Below are 22,691 nucleotides of genomic sequence, written 5' to 3'. Positions count from 1 at the left end.
TTCCAAGTGTGGCCTTACCAAAGCATTACAAAGTGGTACTAACACTTCACGTGATCTTGATTCTATCCCTCTATTTATGCAGCCTAGAACTTCGTTGGCTTTTTTGGCAGCTGCTGCACACTGCTGGCTGATATTTAAATGGTTGTCCATTAAGACTCCAAGATCCCTCTCACAGTTGCTACTATTGAGCGAGGTACCACATATACTGTACCTGTGCATTTTGTTTTTCTTGCCTAAATGTAGAAACTTACTTTTTTCACCATTGTCAGATATAGCACCCAATGTTCAAGTTTGTCAAAATCCTTCTGTATCTTAAGCCTATCTGTATCTCAAGCCTTACCTTGAAGGAGGGGAGCCCGAGGACTCCTCGAAAGCCAGTCCCAAAGCCAAAGCTCTCCAGGCCACCAGTCCCACCACTCTTGGCCCAATCCACTAGGGAGAGAAGGGCAGGGTCTTTCAGTTTGGTTTTGTCCTTCTCCTCTTCCTTGGCTAGCTGTTTAACAGTGTTCTGGAAAGGCTAAAGACAGTAAGATTGCAGTGTTGATTATAGAATGATTCTAAGCATAGTGGAAGAAAATAGCATTCTGGATGTGGGGAATAAAGGAAGGTACACAATAGAAGAGTCTTCCAAAGTAGTAAGCTGGCCCACAGAACTAAAGTCTGAGAACTATTTTATTACTCTCAAAGTTTATGAAAGAACTCACTTCTTATAAAGGTTGCCAACCTATATGCCTATATACTATTGTCTTTGTCTTTCTCTCTCTCTCTTTCGCTCTCCCTTCCCCTCAGGCCCAATATTGCTAAGCTACTCAGATAAACAATACAGGTAGTCCTCAACTTACAATCACAATTGAGCCCAACATTTATGTTGTTACGTGAGAAATATGTAGTTATTTTGCTCCATTTTATGACTTTTCTCACCAAATTTGTTAAGTGAATCACCACAGTTCTTAAATTAGTAACACAATTGTTAAGTGGCTTCCCCATTGACTTTTCTTGTCAGAACGTCACAAACATGGATCACGTGACTCTGAGACCCTGCAACCATCACTAAATTAACTGTTGTAAGTCAAGGACTACCTATCTCCCATTTCCTTCCAATTTGCCTCAGATGGGTGGCAACCCAAAATCACCTTGGCCTTTTCCTCTTTGCACTCCCACCACTTGTCAAAGGTGTTGAAAGCCACATTCTCAACCATCTTGCGATTGAGGTCTCGCTGCATGATGTTCTTCATCTCCTGCATGAGGGTTGCAAGGACACTGTCCACTACAGAGGCGTGTGGATCTTCAGGAAGTGGTGGGAGCGGAGCCACCTCTTCCTGATATCCCCATGGAGCTGTCCGGAAATCAAGCAGCCTCTGTGGAGGGGGGAGAGGCGGCTGCTCTGAGGAATGTTGTTGTTGCTGCTGTTGTTGCTGCTGCTCTGAGGTCCCAACTGCTGATGGCTGCTGCATGAAAAGCTGGTCTCGCTGGAAGTGGTGACTGCCCTGCTCCAGTAAGTACCCAGCACCGTACAGAGGACGACCACAGAAAGAAGCCGCGTCCCGGTGATAGGAGAAAGGATCCTCATACTGGCCTTTGCTTTGACGCAGCTGCTGAAGGCGGCTCAGCATCTGGGTTTGCATCTGGAAGGACATGGGCATCCCACCCCACTGGTTGCCAAGCCGGTTCATGAGCTCCATGGAGTTGACAAAGTCATAGATGTGGGGAGCACCACGGCCCCCACCCACCACATTTGCTCGTCCTCTGAAATCGGACAGGCGATGACCCAGCCGGGGACCAACTTGGCCAAAATTAGAGAGTGAATGGGTTTTACCCGCCAGGTGAGGGAGGGAGACGGACATGAGAGGCTGGATTGGATAAGAGGGTGGTGGTTCTGGATGATGGTGGGAAGTAAAGGAGGACACCCCCAATTGCATGTGGCCCAGAACTGATGGCATAATAGAAAAATGTGGGTCGGACACCCCTGCCACAGGAGTTGGAGGCTCAACTTCGGCTTCATCTTCGGAAATTTCCATGTCTTCACCTGAAGACTGCTGAGATGCCTGATTAAGAATCAGAAGGAAAGAGAACAGCAAAGAAAGTGATAGAGTGAATAAACTGGGCAGATAAGCTATTCACCTGAAGGCAGTTCAATCAACTCTCAGTTCGCAAAATATTCCCCATTCCTGCATTCTCCTCATCTGCCCAATCTAATAAAGCTACTGATATTCTCGGCTTAAAAATCAAGAAAAACAGAGCCACATCATCCAAACTTTAAAATACTTGATTACAAAAAGGTTACTAGTCTGATTTCTAGTTCTAAACTTAACATGGGTTAAGTAACCCATTCAGTTCCCAAGAACTGATTATCTGCAAGATCAACAAAATTACTATCTGATAAGCATGCAAATTAAGCTAACATACTATTAAAATAATTCACATTATATACACTTAAAAACTGCAAAGTTTTCAGTGCATACAGACAGGGGAAAAGTACACCTATGCATCTAGCAGGCTTGTGTTCAAAATTGCAGAATAAAACTATTCTCTGGCTGCTCCATTTTATTGTCCTAATATTCTTTGGGCACTAAACATACTATTTCTTTCAGGCCCATTTAGGAGTTTTTCCTAGATCCTTAAAAAAAACAAACCACTTGTGCTTTAGCAAACTTCCAAAGACATCAGCCCTGAAACATTCTTCTGTGTGAATGGTGCTGTTCTGCACCAGAAGATTGCTTGTTCAAAGACTGCCAATAGAGAACTACTCACATCAATTCTATTAAACAAAACAAAAAGCAGATTCCAAATCCTGAAAACTTACTCTGTCTTGCCCATTAGCCTTCGGGGATTCGTCTCCTGCTGCCACATCCATTGCTGGCATCACATCTTCAAAGCTGACTGGAAGAGGTGGTGGTGGGGTGCAGGGGCCATGTGGCTCTGCTCCCTTGGTCCCCACTTTCTCTTCCTCTTCCTCTTCGGTGTCTGAATTGAGAAAAGAAAACTTGGACCGCTGCTCCTTCAGGAGCATCTCGATCCGGGAGTCCAAGCTGCTGTGCTGAGCAAAGGGTACGCTCTCATTGGTAGTCTCAGGGACAGGGGAACCAGACCGGGCTGGTGAGGTCTGCGCAGCAGGAGAATGAGATCGGTCATCAATCGCTGGGGCTACGGTCACCGCTGGGCTGATGTTCTCTTTAGTTTCCTGAGCAAGAAATTCTGTGGGAGGAAGGGAGTTGGCTGCAAATGTTTCTGCTGTGGGGAGCAGCCGGTAGTCCTGATCTACAGCATGGGGTTCTGCAGGCACAGAGAAGGGCTCTGGGGTGGCTGTGTAAGATGGGTAGAGCACACTGGGTGCTGGGAAGTGTTCCACACTCTGCTGGGCAAAACCATGACTGTTCTGGAACTGAATGCTTTCCGATGCTGTTGTCACAGAGGATGAGCAAGCTGCAGTGACAACGCAGGTGGAAGGAGTAGTGGTGGTGACGGTAGATGGAAGAGTAGGATCATCCCGTTGAGAACGTTCTCTGTGTCGGGAATGGAAGCCAGAGTCCTCCCTTGGATGAGAGCGATGAGAGGAAGAGGAGGAGGAAGATCGCCCTGAGGTGGATGAGAGGCGCTGATATCGGCTACTACTGGTTGTGGCTGCACTACTGCTGCTGCTGCTGCTGCCGCCACTGCCAAACTGCTGACTGTAAGGGGGGTAGTGATGGTCATTGCTACGGTAGTGAGTGGAGGAAGATGAAGAAGAGGATGAGGATGAGGATGATGTGTAGTGCCGGCGGAAGTACGAGTCTGAAAAGCTGTTCTCATGCCGAGAGGATTTGTATGACGTTGACTCTGGCTGGTAGCTTGAGTAGCCTGGGGTCCCTTGCCTTGGAAAGGAAAAAAAAGAAGCAGTTCCATGAGCACCTGCCCATCTTTTCTGCCCACCAATGAACTGGCTCTGAAAAGCTCATATACTATTTAAGATCATTTCCCCAAATTTTGTCTCAAGTGGGGGGAGGGAGGGGGAGAAGAAACCCTTACCTGCTAGAGTAGGCAGAATCCTGTGAATATGGAGTTCCTCCCCGAGGGGTATATGGAGTCCCCTGGGACTGGGGTGTATACTGGCCATAGGAAGAAGGTGTGTCTTGTCGGCCACTGGAGTATGGAGTGTCTTGAGAACAAGGGGTTCCGTTCCCGGGGGTTAAAGGCATTGCATTACTCGGGTACAATGAATTGGCTGAATGGTGTCTTCGAGATTCTGACTATAAAAAGAATAATGTTGACAATCGCTTGATATCACTTCTTGCCCAGAGTTCAAATTTGTGCAATGCAAAGCCATGTCGTTCATGCCACACTGCCTAATAGGTAAGCATCTGTCTTAGACGATACCTAACATTTTTTTTAGCTCACCTACTTCATTTACCAAAATGCACATATGGCAAAATTGAAGACTGTGCTACCTAAAGCAAGGCATCAGTTACTACCTATAGGACACAGGAGAGTTGCAGATAGGCAATGAATGCAGTTCAGCAGAGGGAAGGGAGCCTAGTTGTATCAAGAAAGCAGAAGTTAGTAAGAATTTTTCTCTTATTGGGCGATCAAACAATTCTTAAACAGAGCAAGTCTTAAAACCTATAGGGGAGATCTTGTGAAGAAAAAGGGGAACCTAAACTAATCTAGTAGATTCAAATAAGTTTCTAAAGCTACCGAATCAGCGGAGAACTTCTCATTCAGCATTTTGCTTCCTGTTGGGACGGTCTGGGGTGTGAAAGAGCCATTCACAATCAGTTCATAATATTTCATACGTTGTTGACCTGTAAAAACAAAACAAAAAAACCCCACCAGTTTATAGGAAGCAGATGCCATTCAAAATGGGGGAAGGGGGGAGGGAGGAGAATACTAAATTAGGAAAACAACTAAAGGAAAGTCATTACCTTTGATGTCAAGCTGGGCATGGATGATGTTGCCCATGACTGAAGTGTTGTGCAGGTTCTTGACTGTCTCCTTCGCCCCCCTTGTGCTGGTGAAGAGCACCTTGGCCAGGCCCAGGTGCTTACCATTCTTTGGATTATACAGTATCTCAATTTCCTCAATGTCACCATACTTTTTGCACATCTCACACAGAAAGGATTCCTTGATGTTATCATTGAGCCGGGCAAAAGTCACCTCCTTCAGAGGGATCTGGCCCACATAGTACTCATCTAGCTGCAGCAACAACAGAAATCAAGATGGGATGAGGAAGCTAAAATCAACCTCCAGTTATGTTACATACCAATAAGTAAGAAAATATTCAACTGGCAGATGGCAAAAATTTTAAAGAATGCTGATAAGGATAGACTCAGAAATCACAGTTCTGCTGGACTAAACTTCGGTCAGCTGGGTCCAGGTGTCTGGCCCTTGAAGTAAATGAAGCAGATATTTCTCCATTTAAATCCCTTATCATATTATTTCAAATACAATTTATTACCATTTCCCTGGCAGTAATTTCCAAAACTAAAATGGGCACTTTTATATACACTCACACACTTTGGATATCCTTTATTTACAGCCTCTGAAGATATCCTGTACTTCTTTGAAAGACTCTCTTCTTCTATTTTTTACAGTTGAAGCACACATTTATTATCCATTGATATTTTACCAAAATGCATCCAAAAGAAATACAGAAAGTCTAACAAAATGCAACAACATGGTCCACCCACCTGGGAGCCACTATTGCTGTTCTTGCTCAGTTTTGAAAATTTTAGTTTTTATAAAAGCTCTGTAGCAATCTCAGCATCAATGCCAAAGGAGGCAGATATATAAGCTTACTTTTTAAAATTGACAGGGCTCAGTTTCCCTATCAACTTACTCTTATCTTTCAACCTTCTTTATCCTGAGGAAATCTTTAGAAATGAAAGGAAATCCCAGAATGCATTTCCAAGGAATACAGGTGTAATACTTGGTGTTGTGCTAATGGATCTCGAAGCTTTAAGAGAACTGGAGAAAAATGATCTATAACCAAGTAAGCGTAGCTTACCTTAAACTTTGGGACAGGAAGAGAAAGATCTCTGGTTTTGGACCATTTCCTATGTCTCGGATCCTGCACAACTTTTACAGGAGTGTGACCTGAATCCTTGAGAAAAGATTAGAAAGTAATGATGATTCAAAAGCCTTATTGACAAAATGGCATTAAGTAGTTCTTGATTTTTATCAAATTAATATAGTTGCCCATTTCACAAATCTGACTCTAGGAGGTGTACAATAAAAACAGAATTAAAAATAAAACTTTTAAAGTCATTAAACAATTAAAACATAAACATAACTATTGTACATTATCCAGATTAATATTATTGTGAGATGGGCAACACATCATTTGCAGCAAAAAAAAAAAAAAGTCATACAATCAAGCATGACTCACTTAATGACCGTATCACTTAGTAAGTTGGGAAGCTTGGTTCACAATTGTGGTCATAAATAAAGTACTACCTGTATACGGATTCACAAATGTCAAATATATAAGGCACTAAACTTGACAAAAGGTTTAAAAATCACTCTGGAATAATTTTCTTTCCAGGTTCTCAATGTCTTTGAAATTATTTTGTCTCTATTAGTTCTGCTGCTTGGAGACATACCCAGGTAAAGTAATGTTTAATAAAGAAAAACCTCACAGGCTATGATGAATGTGAAATTAACATTCTGTACAGGAAGAAAAACAGTGAATAGTAGAAAAGATTCATTCCACTTCAAGTAACATCTTATTTCAAGGAGACAGCAGCTTGAAATCCCACTGAATTATAGAATGCAGAATTTTTTTTGAGTTCTTTTGATTTTGTTTGTGCTGTACATTGTTAAGCTAAAACTGGCATTATGAATTTAAGAAAAATTAAAGATGCATGTGATATACAGTCAGGTCCAGAAATATTGGGACATCGACACAATTCTAACATCTTTGGCTCTATACACCACCACAATGGAGTTGGAATGAAACAAACACAATGTGCATTAACTGCAGATTGTCAGCTTTAATTTGAGGGTATGTACATCCAACTCAGGTGAACGGTGTAGGACTTACAGCAGTTTGTATATGTGCCTCCCACTTGTTAAGGGACCAAAAGTAATGGGACAATTGGCTTCTCAGCTGTTCCACGGCCAGGTGTGTGATATTCCCTCATTACCCCAATTACAATATGCAGATAAAAGGCCCAGAGTTCATTTCAAGTGTGCTATTTGCATTTGGAATCTGTTGCTGTCAACTCTCAAGATGAGATCCAAAGAGCTGTCACTATCAGTGAAGCAAGCCATCATTAGGCTGAAGAAACAAAACAAACCCATCAGAGAGATAGCAAGAACATTAGGCATGGCCAAAACAACTGTTTGAAACTTTCTCAAAAAGAAGGAATGCACCGGTGAGCTCAGCAACACCAAAGACCTGGGAGACCACGGAAAACAAGTGTGGTGGATGACCAAAGAATTCTTTCCCTGGTGAAGAAAACACCCTTCACAACAGTTGGCCAGATCAAGAACACTCTCTAGGAGGTAGGTGTATGTGTGTCGAAGTCAACAATCAAGAGAAGATTTCACCAGAGTGAATACAGAGGGTTCACCACAAGATGTTTGCCAAACAACATCTAACAAAGCCTTCACAGTTCTGGAACAAGATCCTATGGACAGATGAGACCAAGATCAACTTGTACCAGAGTGATGGGAAGAGAAGCGTATGGAGAAGGAAAGGAATTGCTCATGATCCTAAGCATACCACCTCATCAGTGAAGCATGGTGGTGGTAGTGTCATGGCGTGGGCATGTATGGCTGCCAATGGAACTGGTTCTCTTGTATTTTTTGGTGATGTGACTGCTGACAAAAGCAGCAGGATGAATTCTGAAGTGTTTCGGGCAATATTATCTGCCCACATTCAGCCAAATGCTGCAGAACTCATTGGACGGCGCTTCACAGTGCAGATGGACAATGACCCAAAGCATACTGCAAAAGCAACCAAAGAGTTTTTGAAGGGATAGAAGTGGAATGTTATGCAATGGCCAAGTCAATCACCTGACCTGAATCCCATTGAGCATGCATTTCACTTGCTGAAGACAAAACTGAAGGGAAAATGCCCCAAGAACAAGCAGGAACTGAAGACAGTTGCAGTAGAGGCCTGGCAGACCATCACCAGGGATGAAACCCAGCATCTGGTGATGTCTATGCGTTCCAGACTTCAGGGTGTGATTGACTGCAAAGGATTTGCAACCAAGTATTAAGAAGGGAAAGTTTGATTTATGATTATTATTCTGTCCCATTACTTTTGGTCCCTTAACAAGTGGAAGGCACATATGCAAACTGCTGTATGTCCTACACCGTTCATCTGAGTTGGATGTACATACCCTCAAATTAAAGCTGACAGTCTGCAGTTAACGCACATTGTGTTTGTTTCATTCCAGCTCCATTGTGGTGGTGTATAGAGCCAAAGGTGTTGATGTCCCAATATTTCTGGACCTGACTGTACATGACTCTATATTCACATTATCTCCTGCCTAATTCAGAAGTAGAATAGCATTAAAAAATATATTCAGGCAAAATCAGACAACCATCTAAAACTGAATTATCAGAAAATGAGTTCTATCAAACTTCAAGCACGGTATATTAGAAGAAATGAAATTTAGAAAAAGTAGTGTTCCAATTCTAGGGGTGTGCAAAATGTTTTAACCACAAATTGTGAAATGTCCCATGCTGAGTGCAAGTTGTCTGTTGCTTTTAGAAGTGTTTTGAGCTTCAGAGTTAAAATACTTCCAACATTTGGCATAAGTCATAAATTTATTTCTGGATTCTTCTCAATGGTACTTTTTCCACAAATCAAGCAATACAGAAAAAACATTCCAATCCTAAACTAGGATACACTATATATTTCAGATTAAACCATACTGAGCTTAAAGTAGACTGTTCTAGTCTTTATTTCACAACCTGAACTGTTTGTTTTAATACTGAGAAACTCGTAGTAAGATATCATTGGCATTCGGATATTTAATATTTCATGATGCAAATATTTTGACTGAAAAAATTTGCATACCTCAATTTGATACAGATTACAGTGGAATATGTTTTATATTTCAATGGGATTTCAAAATATTTCCTTTTCAGGAAATTAGAAAAACAGCATGCTGAAGAAGACAATGTTAAGCATCAACAAATAATTATATCATGGAGGGCTAAGTGTGTAAAAGAGAAAATATGTAAGTGTGATTAGCAGTTAAGAAACAAGGACTGTGATTTTCACAGTGCTTCAAGATCAGTTTCCATTTCTAAGAATATCTTCAAAGGAAGCCATTTCTCTTTTATGATAGCTCTTATTAAAGAATTGATTGGGACTTTAAAAATTAACAGAGAATTTTATTTCTGGAACTCAGGGCCTGTCTCTTCCTTGAATTAGAAAGGAAAATATGGTTGTCCTGAACTTCTCCATTTGCTGTTACACAGTACACATTGAATAAACAGGCTTGGAAACATACCAGCACTCTTTCATAAGCCTTAATCATAATGCACTTTTCTTAATGTTAAAATACATAGGAACTAACTTTCTAAGAAACATTCTTGGAATTTTTGCCTTCTTAATCTACACAGAAAAACCTATGATCAACATGTGTTAGAAAAAGAAAGCAAGTTAAACTCCTACTGATTTTAGTGGACTTAAATGCTTGAGCATGCTAAGAAAATCACTAGCTACTATGAGATTTAAGCAAAAGCCTAGATACTATGTAAATTCAGTCAACTCCTACCTTCCCCCTCACTAAAATCACCACTTTTTTTTTATTCCTAGACCATCAGCAGGTTCAAATGAACCACAGGTCTATCAGAGACAACACGCAAGGTCCATTAGCCAAGTTTCACAGCAGAAATCTAGTGCATGCTAGATAGTACAAAATATTATTAAAATTGGCAAGTGATAGAGTGTAGATGATGTTCCTAAAAGCCAACCTCAATATGACAGAAGGAAATATCAGAATTTTTGGCAATGGCCCTTTTGAAAACTATGGAAAGTATTCAGGTTCTTGTGTTAGTTAATTTACATAATTTAAATGTATAATGACACACACAGAAAAAGAGCAATATGGAATAGAGAGCTTGTGGCAGTCATGAAGAAGCTGGACAAAGATCAGTACAGAACTGACTCATCCAAAGATTTGTGTCACACTGCACTGGATCTGCTCTCATGTAAGAGATGGAAAGCAAACTAAAATGTCAGCAAAATACAGTGCATGAAGAAAACAGGAAAAGCAATACATAGAATCTGGAAAAGATATTAAAAGAGGACCTAAAGATATTACCAAATATTAGACCATCCATCCTCAGCAGGAATGACTCACATGCTTTACAATTTAGTAAAAATAAAAAAATAAAAAAAAACCAATACTGTCCACTTACGTTAGTGCTGAAATGCACTCCATCATAGCGGTAGATCTTGTGCGGGCCATCCTTAAGCATAGGATCAACAATGAGCTTGTAGTTTCTCCACTGGAAGTTAGGGGTTTTCTGGAAGTCACCCCCACCTTCCTGATCCATTCTGACTCATTTACACTGCAGGATGCACATGGAATCAAAGGAATATATTAAATCACATGCTCATTTCCAGCAGAATTAATTTCAATGAGAGATTCTACTGCCATCCACCTTTGAAACTTTCATACTCAGAATCACTGTCTAAAGATATCTTTCTGTATATAAAGGAACCAGAAGTTTTAATATTAAGTACTGTGAAACAATCTGTTCAAAATTTCTCCTGCATCTATTTTAAGATCTATTTAGCATTCCCAGAGCTACTTACAGCATTCAGAAGGCTCAGTGGCTTATGCCAAAGTACCCGAATGTGCAAAGTTGACTTTGAAAATAGCTGAACTCCAGTTGCTATGTTCACATGATATCCAAAGTTATAAAGCCTAGTTAATGTACCTGCTCACCCTTCCCTTGAATAGTGCTACTAAATCTCAAATACTTTGATATTCTTTGTCTGGCGCTCTATGGTCAGTTTACCATAATTGTCTCAATACAAGAGACAATACTTCTGACTGAAACAACCTACTAAAAGTTGGGGTCATTTTCTTTCTTCAAGGAACCAGTGGACATATTTAAACTAATCAAGGCTTGTAGTCTACAGTACAAGGCTAACGTAATTCAATACTTAGAACAGAACAGAACTGCTAGGACTCATGATTCTGTAGTCTTATTTGTTCAGAGGCAGAGTAAATCTGCAAAATGCAGCAGATATAAATTTGCTTTAAAGTGTTTAAACGAGAACATTCAGACTTTTTAACTTATCTTTTTCTGAAAAGAAAAGTAAACCTCTATTTCTAATGACTGAAGAAATATTTGGTTAGCAAATGATGTGCAATCTCAGAAACTGAAGTATGATCAAAGTAAGACAGGACTTTTGTTATATGAAGAAACAAAGAAAAATAAGCTGATACCAAATAGTTCTTGAAAATCAGAAAAATAATGATTCTTTAATAAAATTGAACTATTGCCTTATGGAGGTATTTAGAAATGGGATATCTCCTCTATTCAGATATCCATCCCTAAATCAAACAATCTTGGAACTGAATGTAGACAGATGCCTGACCAAAAACTGTTGGGAAAAACCTCGTAGTAGTATATACTACAATATTATAAAATTATCAATAATTTTTTTTAAAAAAATCCCTAACTATAAGTTTTAATTTATTTCATTTTCACTTGACCCTAAATCATAACTTTTGTGTCAATGTATTCATAATCTGCCAGATGATTTTTTTTTAAAAAAAATATTGAATTAATTTTAAGTAGCAATGCAATCTTGGAAACCGTTTTAATTTACATTCTACTCCTATATGCAGCTGTTAATTGCATAAGGACAGGCATACATATCTCAGAATACATAGAAATTATATCACAGTAAAAGAAAGGAATAAACTTAAACCTGATGTAGATGATCTCTTCTGTGGTCAAACTACTGGTAAATTTCAATGTATAGCTATACAAGTATTTTTTTCTCCTTCTCAATAAAACCAGATAAGAGTGCGTTCATCCATAACTTGAAACAGAATATCTAAGAGACTAAGAAAAAATAGAAAAGTGTTTTAAAAAGCAAGCAACATGACATATTCTCATGAGGGATTCAAAGTTGAATTTTGAAATATTTTCAGACAGTAATCTTATAGCATTCTGAGTTTATATGCAAAATTCTGACGATAGATTAAATCTAGATATGAGGACCCAAATTTTAACTTTTGGGGATGACCACTTCCATATGAAGAAATGTATATGTTCACCAAAAAAAAAATAAAAAAAATAAGATAACCAAATTATTGAAATAATTAAAAAGTGAACATTACAGCTATTATTTATAATCAAACAAAATGGAGCAAACTAAACCCATAAAGAATAATCTAAGCTATGTTATAAAATTTCCTGTGGGGAAAATTCCCCCCGTTTGGTTCTTTTGCCAAGGGAATAATAAATAGCATAAACATATAATATTCTCTAAGCCTACAAAGCCTACGGACAAAGATTTGCCTTCATTTCAGTTGTCTATGTAGACAACTGAATGTTTCTACCTCAAGTATTTACCCCCCTATTTTCTTTACAGCTAAGAAAGCCCATCTTCAATCTCTGATTTATCTAAAGATAGTTTTAATTTCTTGATGCTTCTTTATCTTACAGAGAAGCCTTTCCAATTTCCAATTTCCTGCTCTTCTCAAGCAATTCTCTTAATTTTCCCATCTCCACAAGGAAGATACCATCTGCTTCTCCTTAGCCTCTCAATATCTCCACAACTCAATTTTATTCCCTTCTCTACCCTTATCTTTGACTCCCAGTGTCCCCTCTACATTGCTCTCCCACTGTATTGCTATCATATCACTGCTTGGGTTCCCCAAGGCACACAAGAAACACCTCTCTTACCTCATCCTATCTCTTCTAAATACCTGCTAGATTCTCTCCCCCCCCCCATTCACCTGAGGCTCAGCTCAGTTTAATGGTTGGCACAAAAACTGTACAAAGAGGGGTGAGTTAAAATTTCGGCTGAAGGAGGGTGCCTGGGGGCAGGGCCCGGATTGGAAGCATGGAACAACCCTTTGTACTTTGAGAAAGGGGGTCCCTCAAAACCATCCATCCCTCCTCTGCCCAAACGCCTCCCTCACAACTTTTAACGCCAAAAGCTCCCCCTTTTTTTCAGTCACTCTCCTCAGCGGAACCGTCTCGTCCCATCCTTGGAAAGGTGTCCAAAACTGTCCACAACAACCTCTCCTGAGCTTCCCCGGTTTAGGAGGCCTAAGAAACACAACCTTCTGTGCACATGAGAACATGCGTGTGTGGGGTGTGTGTGTGTGTGTGTGTAGGGGCTGCGATCCCACCTCTCTCTTTCTTTCTCTTTCTCTCTCTCCTCAGCCGGGACCCTCCCCCTCCTGTCCCGCCATCTCCCCCCACCTCGCTCTCTGAGGGCCCTTCCCTGCACCTCCTCCTCCCTGGACCCCATTTCGGTTATTTCCCCCCCCCACTCCCAATATTACACCTTCCCTTAACCCCTCCCATTTCCAAATCCCCTCCCCCTCAGCCTCCTCTTCCTCAAACCAGCCCCCCCCCTCAGGGTCTTTCCCCTCTCCATCATCAGGTATCCCCGACCCCGCCCACCAGATGCGCGCTCCCTCATCCCCGCCCGCCCGCCTACCCCCCCCCACCACCACCACACTCCCCCGCCGCCCAACACACCCGTCACTCAGGCGCGAGCCGCTCCTCCGCGGCGTGTTCCCCCCCCCCACACACACACATACAGCCGTGGCGGTGTGTGGGTAGGGGCGGGGGGGAGGGGTATCTCGCGCTGCGAACCCTCGTCGTCCAGCCCCCCCCCCCACAACCTCCGTGCGCGTCACCTGCTCCTACCCGCTCCTCCCCCCCTTTTCCTCCGTTCAAGGGGGCGCACGCGCGGCCCCCTCCTCCTTCTGCTGCTGCTGCTCCTCCTCCGGTCCGGCCTCGCGCTCCGCCGCTGGCCTTGCCTTTCCTCCTCGCGCCCTGTGAGGGAAGGACGAGGGGAAAGGGGGAGAAGAAGAAAAGAGGGAAAGGGGGGAAAAAGGGTGACAAGCCGCCGCTTCCACCGCCACAGACAGGGACCAAGGGGCGGGGCCAACGCACTCAGGAGAAAGCGTCTCGCGATAGGCGTCGCGAGAATCGCGCTCCTCTTTTTTTTTTTTTTTTTTTTTTGCCTCCACTAAACCCCGCCTCCGCGCGAGACTGGGCCCCCGCCGGATCTCCTTTTGTTCCTCTAATCGGTACTTTCGAGGCAAGCGAGGAGGAAAAGAAATTCGTTTCTCGCCTCCTGGCCCTTCGAGCACGCCGGGACGTTTGGCCGGAGGCTTTCGGGAGGCTCAGCGGCGCTTTGGGATTTTTTCCGGCGTTTCCACCGAGCGTTCCCTCGAGGCGAATCGGTGGTTCCGAAACGGCCGCTAGACTCCGACGGAGGGAAGCGAGGCGGCGATTCCGTCCTCGCAGATTCTTCCCTGCCTGACAGGAAAAAAAGACCTGTCATTTCAGGGACCCGACGGTTCGCCCTGGCGTCGTGATGCCTTGTAGGACGAGAGGTGGCCCCGGTGGAAATTTTTCGCCGAGGGCGAAAGGGCGAATCGGCGTGAGAGAAGCCGCCGCTCCTTCTAACGGGACGGGCGATACTTTTCGCCTCAGAGGAGAAAGGCCGGCGCTCCTTTTGCCGCGACAATGAAGCCAAAATGGAGACTTCGGTCCCTCGAAAGCCGCTTTTGGCTGGTTCACTCCCAGCTAAAGCGGTGAAACCTTCGTGGATTTCAGTCCCAGAAGAGAAACAAAACAGAGAGGATGCCTTGGCTAAGCGGGACAGATTTTTGAAAATATATTTTAATTCGCCATGTGGCAGAATAGTGGTTTTTCAACACAGTTGCATGGGCCTCAGCGTCCACTGGGGAATCCAGCAAGGAAGAGCACAACTATATCTCTGCGGTATTGCATAAAAATCTATTGGCTTCCCTTCGGGATGGGAGACATACAGTTGGGGGGGGGTAAAAAAAAGGGGGGAAATACAGGTAGTCCTCGATTTACGACCAGAATTGAGCTCCAAAATTCTGTTGCTAAGTGAGACATTCCACCTGCAGCAACTAAAAGCAAATAGCTGAGGGCTGTGCTAATACAGGTAGTCCTCAACTTACCACCACAAGTGAGTCCGAAGTTTCTGTTGTTCAGTGAGACGTTTAAGTGAGTTTTGCCCCATTTTACAATTTTTCTTGCCACAGTTGTTAAGTGAATTTCCCATTGATTTTGTTTGCCAGAAAATTGCAAAAGGGAATCACATGACCTTGGGACACAGTAACAGTCATAAGTATGACTCAGTTGCTAAGTGTCTGAATCAATGGTGAAATCTTCCCGTTTGCTACTGGTTCACTGCCCGTGCATGCGTGGTGTGTGCCAAATGCGCATGTGCAGTGCACGCTATGCACGTGTGTGCGTGCACAGTACACACCAAACGTGCTATGCACGGAAAAAGGAAACTTGGGAAGGTAAGTAGAATGGGGGGGTAGAGAACAGCTGTGCCACACAATTTAGATTCACTAGAAAGCAGGTTTTCCTGCTTTCTAGCAATTTTAAATCACATGGCACAGCTGATTGTCAGAAATATCGGTTTGGACCAACCAGTAGCTTTTTTTTTTACTATCAGTTCGCCGAATCGGTAGCTTTTATCACTACTGGTTCGCTCGAACTAGTGCGAACTGGTAGGATTTCACCACTGGTCTGAATTTTGATCACATGATCATGGGGAATGCTACAAAAGTTATAAGTATGAAAAACTGTCATAAGTCACTTCTTTTAGTGCTGTTGTAACTTTGAATGGTTGCTGAAGGAGCTGTTGTAAGTCGAGGACTACATATATTGCAGTCCTGTCAAATAAAGATACATCCACCCCCCCACCCTGCAGCCAAAAAAAAACATACCTTGAAGACTAACAAATTAAGGAGGTTCTGTGCCCTTAAAAGATGTGGGATAAGCAGAAATCCATCCCATGATTAATATGCTAGAAAAAGTGTTGTTGCTTCATTTGTACCGCCTTCAAGTAGAATGTCAGTAATAATTTGACCCGTTACTAAATTATCGAAGTTTTGCCAGCTCTAGAAAATACGGTACTGGGAAAGCTCATGGTAAAGCCAGATATAAAGTTCGCTTTGACTTATTTGCATGAGCTTTCTGGAACTAATAGAATAAATGTTCCCAGATATTCCTTCTAATTAATGCCCAAGGAGCCTGTTAAAGTCTGTACTAGAGATGTAACAATGCATATAGGAGGTAAAAATGCAACAATAGTATGCTTTCCTGAAAATTGATATTCAATGCTTACTTATTATAATAACAGTATTTTTATTATAACAATCACTGGCATGATGATGGTTAGATTTTTATATTACAATCCTTGTTGTTAACACATTGGTTTAAATATATAAGTAATATATTGCTTAATACGCCCACAGAAAATTACTTTTCTGGAAGGTTAAGCAAATAATGTTGTATGGTATGGAGGATGATGTGGAATTTTGATCAAAGAATGGGATCCAGAACATGGATGTCAAACTCATTGAGGGTCGCATCAGGGTTGTGTTTGACCTTGGAGAGCTGGGAGATGGTGGCCAGGGTGGTGGTGGTCATGGTGGCCGTGGCCGGGCAGAGTGGCCATGATGGGCATTTGACACAGACTCAAGAGGCATTTTTTTCTCTTCTTTCTTTCCACAGTTCTTTAACCATTTTCCTATCTCTTCTACAAGATACTACAGGCATATTACTTATTCTTCATCACTAAACATTTTATTTCTAAATTTATACCTCATTATTTAATAGTAAATTGCTTTTCCAGGCAGAAAAACTATTTATACTATTGTATTTTTATTATTCAACTACCATATTTTTCAGAGTATAAGAGGCACTTCCCCCCCTCCCAAAAGAGGCTGAAAATTTGGGTGTGTCTTATACTCCAAATGTAGCTTTTTGAAAGCTTTTTTTCAGCCCTAACGAGGCGCTAGCGAATGAAATGATCTTCTGAGCTTCGCCTGCTTTTCTCATTTCTTCTCTCTCCAAAGATCAGCTGTGCTTTAGAAGCTGTTTTTTAACCCCAAGCAAGAGATAAAAAGCGTGTGTGCACCCTCAAAACCAGCAAACTAATGTGCTGAAGCTGACCAGACTAAGGACGCTAGCCAGATGAATACCTGATAGGCATTTGCCCCGCCCCCATTTTCCTCCCCAAAACAGCTGAGTCTTATACTCCGAAAAATACAGTAATAATAATAATACAACAGCATAAATAACATGATAATATAAGATCTAACAGCAGAGGTAGATTTTCAGGATAGTAAATAAAAATGGCTGTCAATTTTAGATGGTTGATTGCAGATTAAATGGACCTATAATAGGTAAAATCTGGCATTAAACTGTAGTATTAACATAGGATGTTGCTTGTTTTCTATCCAGATCAGGCACTTACTTGAGGCCACATAATTGTAATCCAGTCCAATCCAGTCCTCCTGCAGCACTCTGCCGGGTGAAAATGGGCCATGAAAAGCAGGGGTGAAATGCTGCCGGCTCATGGGAGCTGGTAGTGCCAGCGGCAGGTAGTTCGGAGAACTGGTAGCGCCAGCGGCGGGAGACTTTGCCCCCCCACAACCGGGACGTTGTCACGTTCCGGTTTTGACCATCTGCACATGCGCAGAAGGCTTTGTGCATGCACAGATGACAGTGCATGCACATCAGCGAACCAGTAGGAAAGGTAAGTACATTTCACTCCTGGTCTGGAGGCTACACAGCCCGTTTTCGGCTGGCAGTGCACTGCAGGAGGCTGTGGAGGCTGAAAACAGGCTGTGGGGGGGCCCCCGCACATAGCCCACCCCTCCGCGGCTCATTTTGGCCGGCAGAGGCACTGTGGGATGGTCCTTTGATATTTCCAGGCCAGCCCCATGGGCCAGAATTAAGCACCCTGAGGGCCAATCTAGAACAACATTTCTCAACCTCAACAACTTTAAGATGGGTGTCTCAAAGTGCTTTTTCAAGAAGCAACTGATCTTTCTGGTTTTTCTTTGAAGACGTTTTGCTACTCATCCCAAAAGCTTCTTCAGCTTGTTTAAGATAGGTGGACTTCCAACTCCCAAAATTCCCAGCCAATTGCAGGCTGGGGGATTCTGGGAGTTGAAGTCACACATCTTAAAGTTTCTGAAGATGAGAAACACTGATCAAGAAGATCCAGATACATGTCGCCCCTCACCATAGATGTTTGCTGGGTGATTTTGGGCCGGTCACTCACAGCCCGATTTATGTCACAAGATTATTGCTGGGGGGGAATAAAGCAGGAGATAGTATTTATGCTTGTGGTATTTGAGCTCTTGAAATAGGCTATGAATACGAAATGAATGACCAAACAAAATTCTGTGAATGGCTTATAGGACATGGGAATTAAAATGGTGAAGTAGTTTGTTCATTGTACTGGAACATATGAAGAAATTCCACTAAGTATTAGCAAATCAGAGGACAGGTATGTGTATGTATGTGTATGTATGTATGTATATGTATGTATATATATATATATATATATATATATATATGTATGTATGTATGTATGTATGTATGTGTATATATATATATATATATATATACACACACACACATATATATATATATACATACATATATATATATATACATATATATATATATATATATACATACATACATACACACATACACATACATACATACATACATACATACATACAGGCCATATATATGTATAAAAGGAAAAAAATGGAGAGTGGTTTAAGAGAAAAGGTGATTGGGTAAAGGACAGGCAGAAATTAGTTTCCTATAGTTGAACTCAGTTGAACTGAGTTTTTTACTGTAAGCCACCCAAAGTCACTTAGATGAGATGGGTAGTATAAAAATATGTTTAAAAAATTCTGGATTATTTGTAAGTGTTCTGTAAGAGTTTAATATTCCCAATATAATAATAGTATATTTGCCTAAAAGAAAAAACTGGAATTCTTTTTTGCAATTTTTTTTTTATTGAAAAAGTTTTATAATTACATTTTCTCCTCAATTTCCCCCCTAACCCTCCCTAACCCCCCTTAACCCTCCCCTCCCCCCCAGACTTCCACAAAATATAATCCAAATCAAAATCTCCTTTTTATAACACTTGAACCCTTCCACCCCCAGTCTATTTTTCACATCTTCACAAAATTCAATTATTCTATCCCTATATAATACTTTCAGTTAAAAGCTATCTGATATTTCCTAGTTTGATATTTATTCTGCACATAGTCTATCCACTTTTTCCACTCCCATACATAAGTCTCTTGTGAGCGATCTTTTAAATATGCTGAAATCTTCGCCATCTCTGCGAAACTGGCCATCTTCAAAGTCCATTCTTCAATAGTAGGCATAGCTTCATTTTTCCAATATTGACCTATCAGTAATCTCGCTGCTGTTATCATGTACAATATCAACTTTGTTTCACCCAATGTAAAACCCTTAACTATACCCAATAAAAACAATTGTGGAGAAAACTGGATTTTTTTCTTCAAGACATTCTGCATAACCCACCAAATTTTTATCCAAAAAGCCTTCACTTTCTTACAAGTCCACCACATATGATAATATGTGGCATCTAGGCAATCACATCTCCAGCATTTTGGTTGAACATTAGGGTACATACACGATAATTTCTTAGGATCTAAATGCCATCTATAAAACGTTTTATAAAAATTTTCCCTCAAATTCTGCGATTGTGTAAATTTAACATTCTGAACCCATATTTTTTCCCATGTTTCCAACATCACTGGTTCTGCAAAATTTTGTGCCCACTTTATCATGCAATCTTTAACCAATTCAGTTTCTGAATCCCTTTCTAACAAAACATTATAAACCCTTTTAATATGCATTGGACCTTTCTTTTTTATGTGTCTAACCAATTCTTCCTCATGCATCATTATACCAATTTTTTGGTCCTCTTTCCATCTCAATTGAAGTTGATTATACTGTAACCAGGTTAAATTAATCCCTTCTTCCAACAGCGTTTCTAAAGTCTTGAGTCGCCATCTGCCCGCATCTACAAAAAGAATTTCTTTATATAACCCCCCCCCCGAGTGACATTATATTTGTATTCCACATGATATGACCAAGATCCAGCCATAACGGTATTTTGTAATCCCATTTGAGTCAGTGCTTCTTCCAAACTCTCATCAAAGAGTTTCTAAGTATGTGGCTTTTGAATACGTTATCCACTTTGTTCTCATAAAATAAGTAAGCATGCCAACCAAATTCAAGATCAAAACTTTCTATATTCAATATTCCAGTCTTTTTCCTTCCAAACCAATCACTTGCTTGCGTCAAAGCTGCTGCTTCATAATATAATTGTAGGTTTGGAAGTTTAAGACCTCCCCTTTCTGGAACATCTTGCATAATTTTCAGTTTAACTCTCGGCTTTTTCTCATTCTAGACAAATTTATTCAGTCCTCTTTGCCATTCTCTCAATTGTTTATCACTTTTAAGCACCGGAATCATTTGAAACAAAAAAAGAAATCTTGGCAAAATGTTCATCTTAACTGCTGCTATTCTTCCAAGTAGAGACAGCTGCAGTTTTTTCCAGGTCTCCATATCTTTCTGTACCTCTCTCCACAACACCTCATAATTATTTTGAAACAGTTTCATATTTGATTCTGCAACCTGAACTCCTAGATATTTAACCTTTGGTACTATCTCAAAACCTGCCTTGCTTTCAAGTTCCTGTTTTCGATCTTGTGTCATATTCTTAACTATCATTTTAGTTTTTTTCTGGTTCAGTCTAAATCCTGATACTGTACCATATTGTTTTATAATGTCTTTCATCTGGATTATTGATTCCATCGGCTGTGTTAGGGTAACAACCAGATCATCTGCAAATGCCCTTATTCTGTAATACTCTTGCCTTATCACTATTCCTTTCAAGGTGCTCGAGTCCCGTATTGTATTCAACAAGACTTCTAATGTTAAAATAAATAACAATGGGGATAACGGACAACCTTATCTTGTTCCTTTTTCAATATTAAAGTCTGTTGTCAAACTTCCATTAATAATAATCTGTGCCTTTTGTTCTTGATAAATTGCTGAAACCGCCTGTATAAATTGATCCCCAAAGTCCATCTTTTTTAAAGTCTTTAATAGAAAGTTCCAATCCACTCTATCAAAGGCCTTCTCCGCATCCAAGAAGACCAGCACTGCAGGGATCTGTTTATTCTTCTTGAGATATTCCAGTAAATCTATAACTTGCCTTACATTATCCTTCATGTATCTGCCTTCTATAAATCCCGCTTGATCACAATGAATCCCCTCTTGAATAACTGGCATCAACCTGTTGGCTAATACTTTTTCCAAATATTTTATAGTCATTATTCAGAAGAGATATTGGTCTAAAATTCTCAGGTTTTTTAGGACCTACTTGCTCTTTCGGTATCAATGAAATATATGCTGTTTTCCATGATGGGGGTATTTTACCCCCTTGTTGTATACTGCAAAATAAATCTTTAAGATGTTCAATCATTTCTGCTTGTAAAGTTTTATAATACACCGCAGTTAGACCATCCGTCCCAGGAGCTTTAGCTGTTTTCAATTGTTTAATTGCGCCAAAAATCTCAGCTGTTATAAGATGATTCATTCTCTCCTTTTGTTGATTAGTAATTTTTGTGACTCTTTTATTTTCTAGATATTTCTCTATAAGTCCATTCTGTGTATCATCTTTGGCATATAATTTAGTATAATAATCTACAAAAACTTCTTTAATTAATTTTTGTTGAGAAATTTCCTTCCCTCCAATATCAATACTATCAATGATCCGTGTACTCTGCTTCTTCCTTAGTGTATAAGCCAACCATCTGCCCGGTTTATTAGCGTTGCAAAATGTGTTATGTTTCGCAAATTGTAAATTTGTTGCTGTTCGTTCCGCCATAAGCATTTGAAATTGATCTTTCAGGAGTTTTATAGCTCCTCGTATTCTTTCATCTGTTGGGTTTTTTATAAGTAACTGTTCTTTATTCTTTATTTCTGCTTCCATTTCAGATCTTTTCTTTTGTTGATTTAATTTGTGTTTAGAGTTCATATGGATGAGTACCCCTCTCATATACGCTTTACTCGCATCCCACACGATTTCAATAGGGGTACCCTTATTCAAGTTCATTTCAAAAAATTCTTTCATCTGCTTTTTAAATTCTGTTATATTCTTTTCATATCTAAATAAATTTTCATTTAATCTCCATGATCTTGTCTCACTCTTTCCCATCTCAATTTCTATCCATATTGGTCTATGGTCAGTTAAAGTCCTTGGAAAAATCTTTGTTCTTTTTGTTTTTATGAGTAGGTCAGCTGATAGTAAAATAAAATCAATCCTAGAAAAAGATCTGTGTCTATTTGAGAAAAAAGTAAAGTCCAATTCTTTTGGGTTATGTATTCTCCAAATATCTTTTAATTCCAAATCTTCTTTCATATCAAAAAAAGTCTGTGGTAGTCTAATCCTTGACTTCGCCAAACTCTTTTTATCTATTTTAGAGTCAATTACACCATTCCAATCTCCCATAATTAAAATTGATCTATAGTCCCATTGCAATATTTTAGAATGCAGAGTTTTGTAAAAATTGTCCTATTGTTGATTAGGAGCATAAATTCCAATCACTAGAATTGGGCCACTTGCTGTGTACAGTTCAGTT

General features: G+C 40.6%; 1 protein-coding gene and 1 long non-coding RNA gene across 3 annotated transcripts in view; one reads left to right on the top strand and one right to left on the bottom strand.

Annotated features, from left to right (window-relative positions):
* Nucleotides 1-14,297, bottom strand: part of SETD1A (SET domain containing 1A, histone lysine methyltransferase) — a 31,401-nt gene extending 17,104 nt beyond the window's left edge. Inside the window, exons 1-10 of one of the 2 annotated variants that reach the window (XM_034419818.3) lie at nucleotides 13,846-14,297; nucleotides 11,885-12,021; nucleotides 10,357-10,509; nucleotides 5,981-6,076; nucleotides 4,899-5,169; nucleotides 4,672-4,778; nucleotides 4,006-4,226; nucleotides 2,804-3,851; nucleotides 1,134-2,045; nucleotides 341-517 (exon numbers count right to left, since the gene is read on the bottom strand). In XM_034419818.3, the coding sequence (XP_034275709.2) occupies nucleotides 341-517; nucleotides 1,134-2,045; nucleotides 2,804-3,851; nucleotides 4,006-4,226; nucleotides 4,672-4,778; nucleotides 4,899-5,169; nucleotides 5,981-6,076; nucleotides 10,357-10,494 (2,970 nt within the window). In that variant the 5' untranslated portion in view covers nucleotides 10,495-10,509; nucleotides 11,885-12,021; nucleotides 13,846-14,297. The other variant, XM_034419819.3, reaches the window with a different exon arrangement.
* Nucleotides 14,298-14,810: 513 nt separating this feature from the next.
* The window catches only part of LOC148113925 (uncharacterized), a 19,969-nt gene continuing 12,088 nt past the window's right edge, over nucleotides 14,811-22,691 (top strand). Inside the window, exon 1 of the long non-coding RNA XR_015734188.1 lies at nucleotides 14,811-14,931. This is a non-coding gene — a long non-coding RNA (uncharacterized LOC148113925). The remainder of the gene's footprint in view (nucleotides 14,932-22,691) is intronic.

This window comes from Pantherophis guttatus, chromosome 4 (genome assembly GCF_059756535.1).
Source record: "Pantherophis guttatus breed Tessera chromosome 4, ASM5975653v1, whole genome shotgun sequence".
Lineage (NCBI taxonomy): Eukaryota > Metazoa > Chordata > Lepidosauria > Squamata > Colubridae > Pantherophis > Pantherophis guttatus.
Note: the sequence above shows the minus strand (reverse complement) of the source record. Positions and strands in the feature narration are given on the sequence as shown.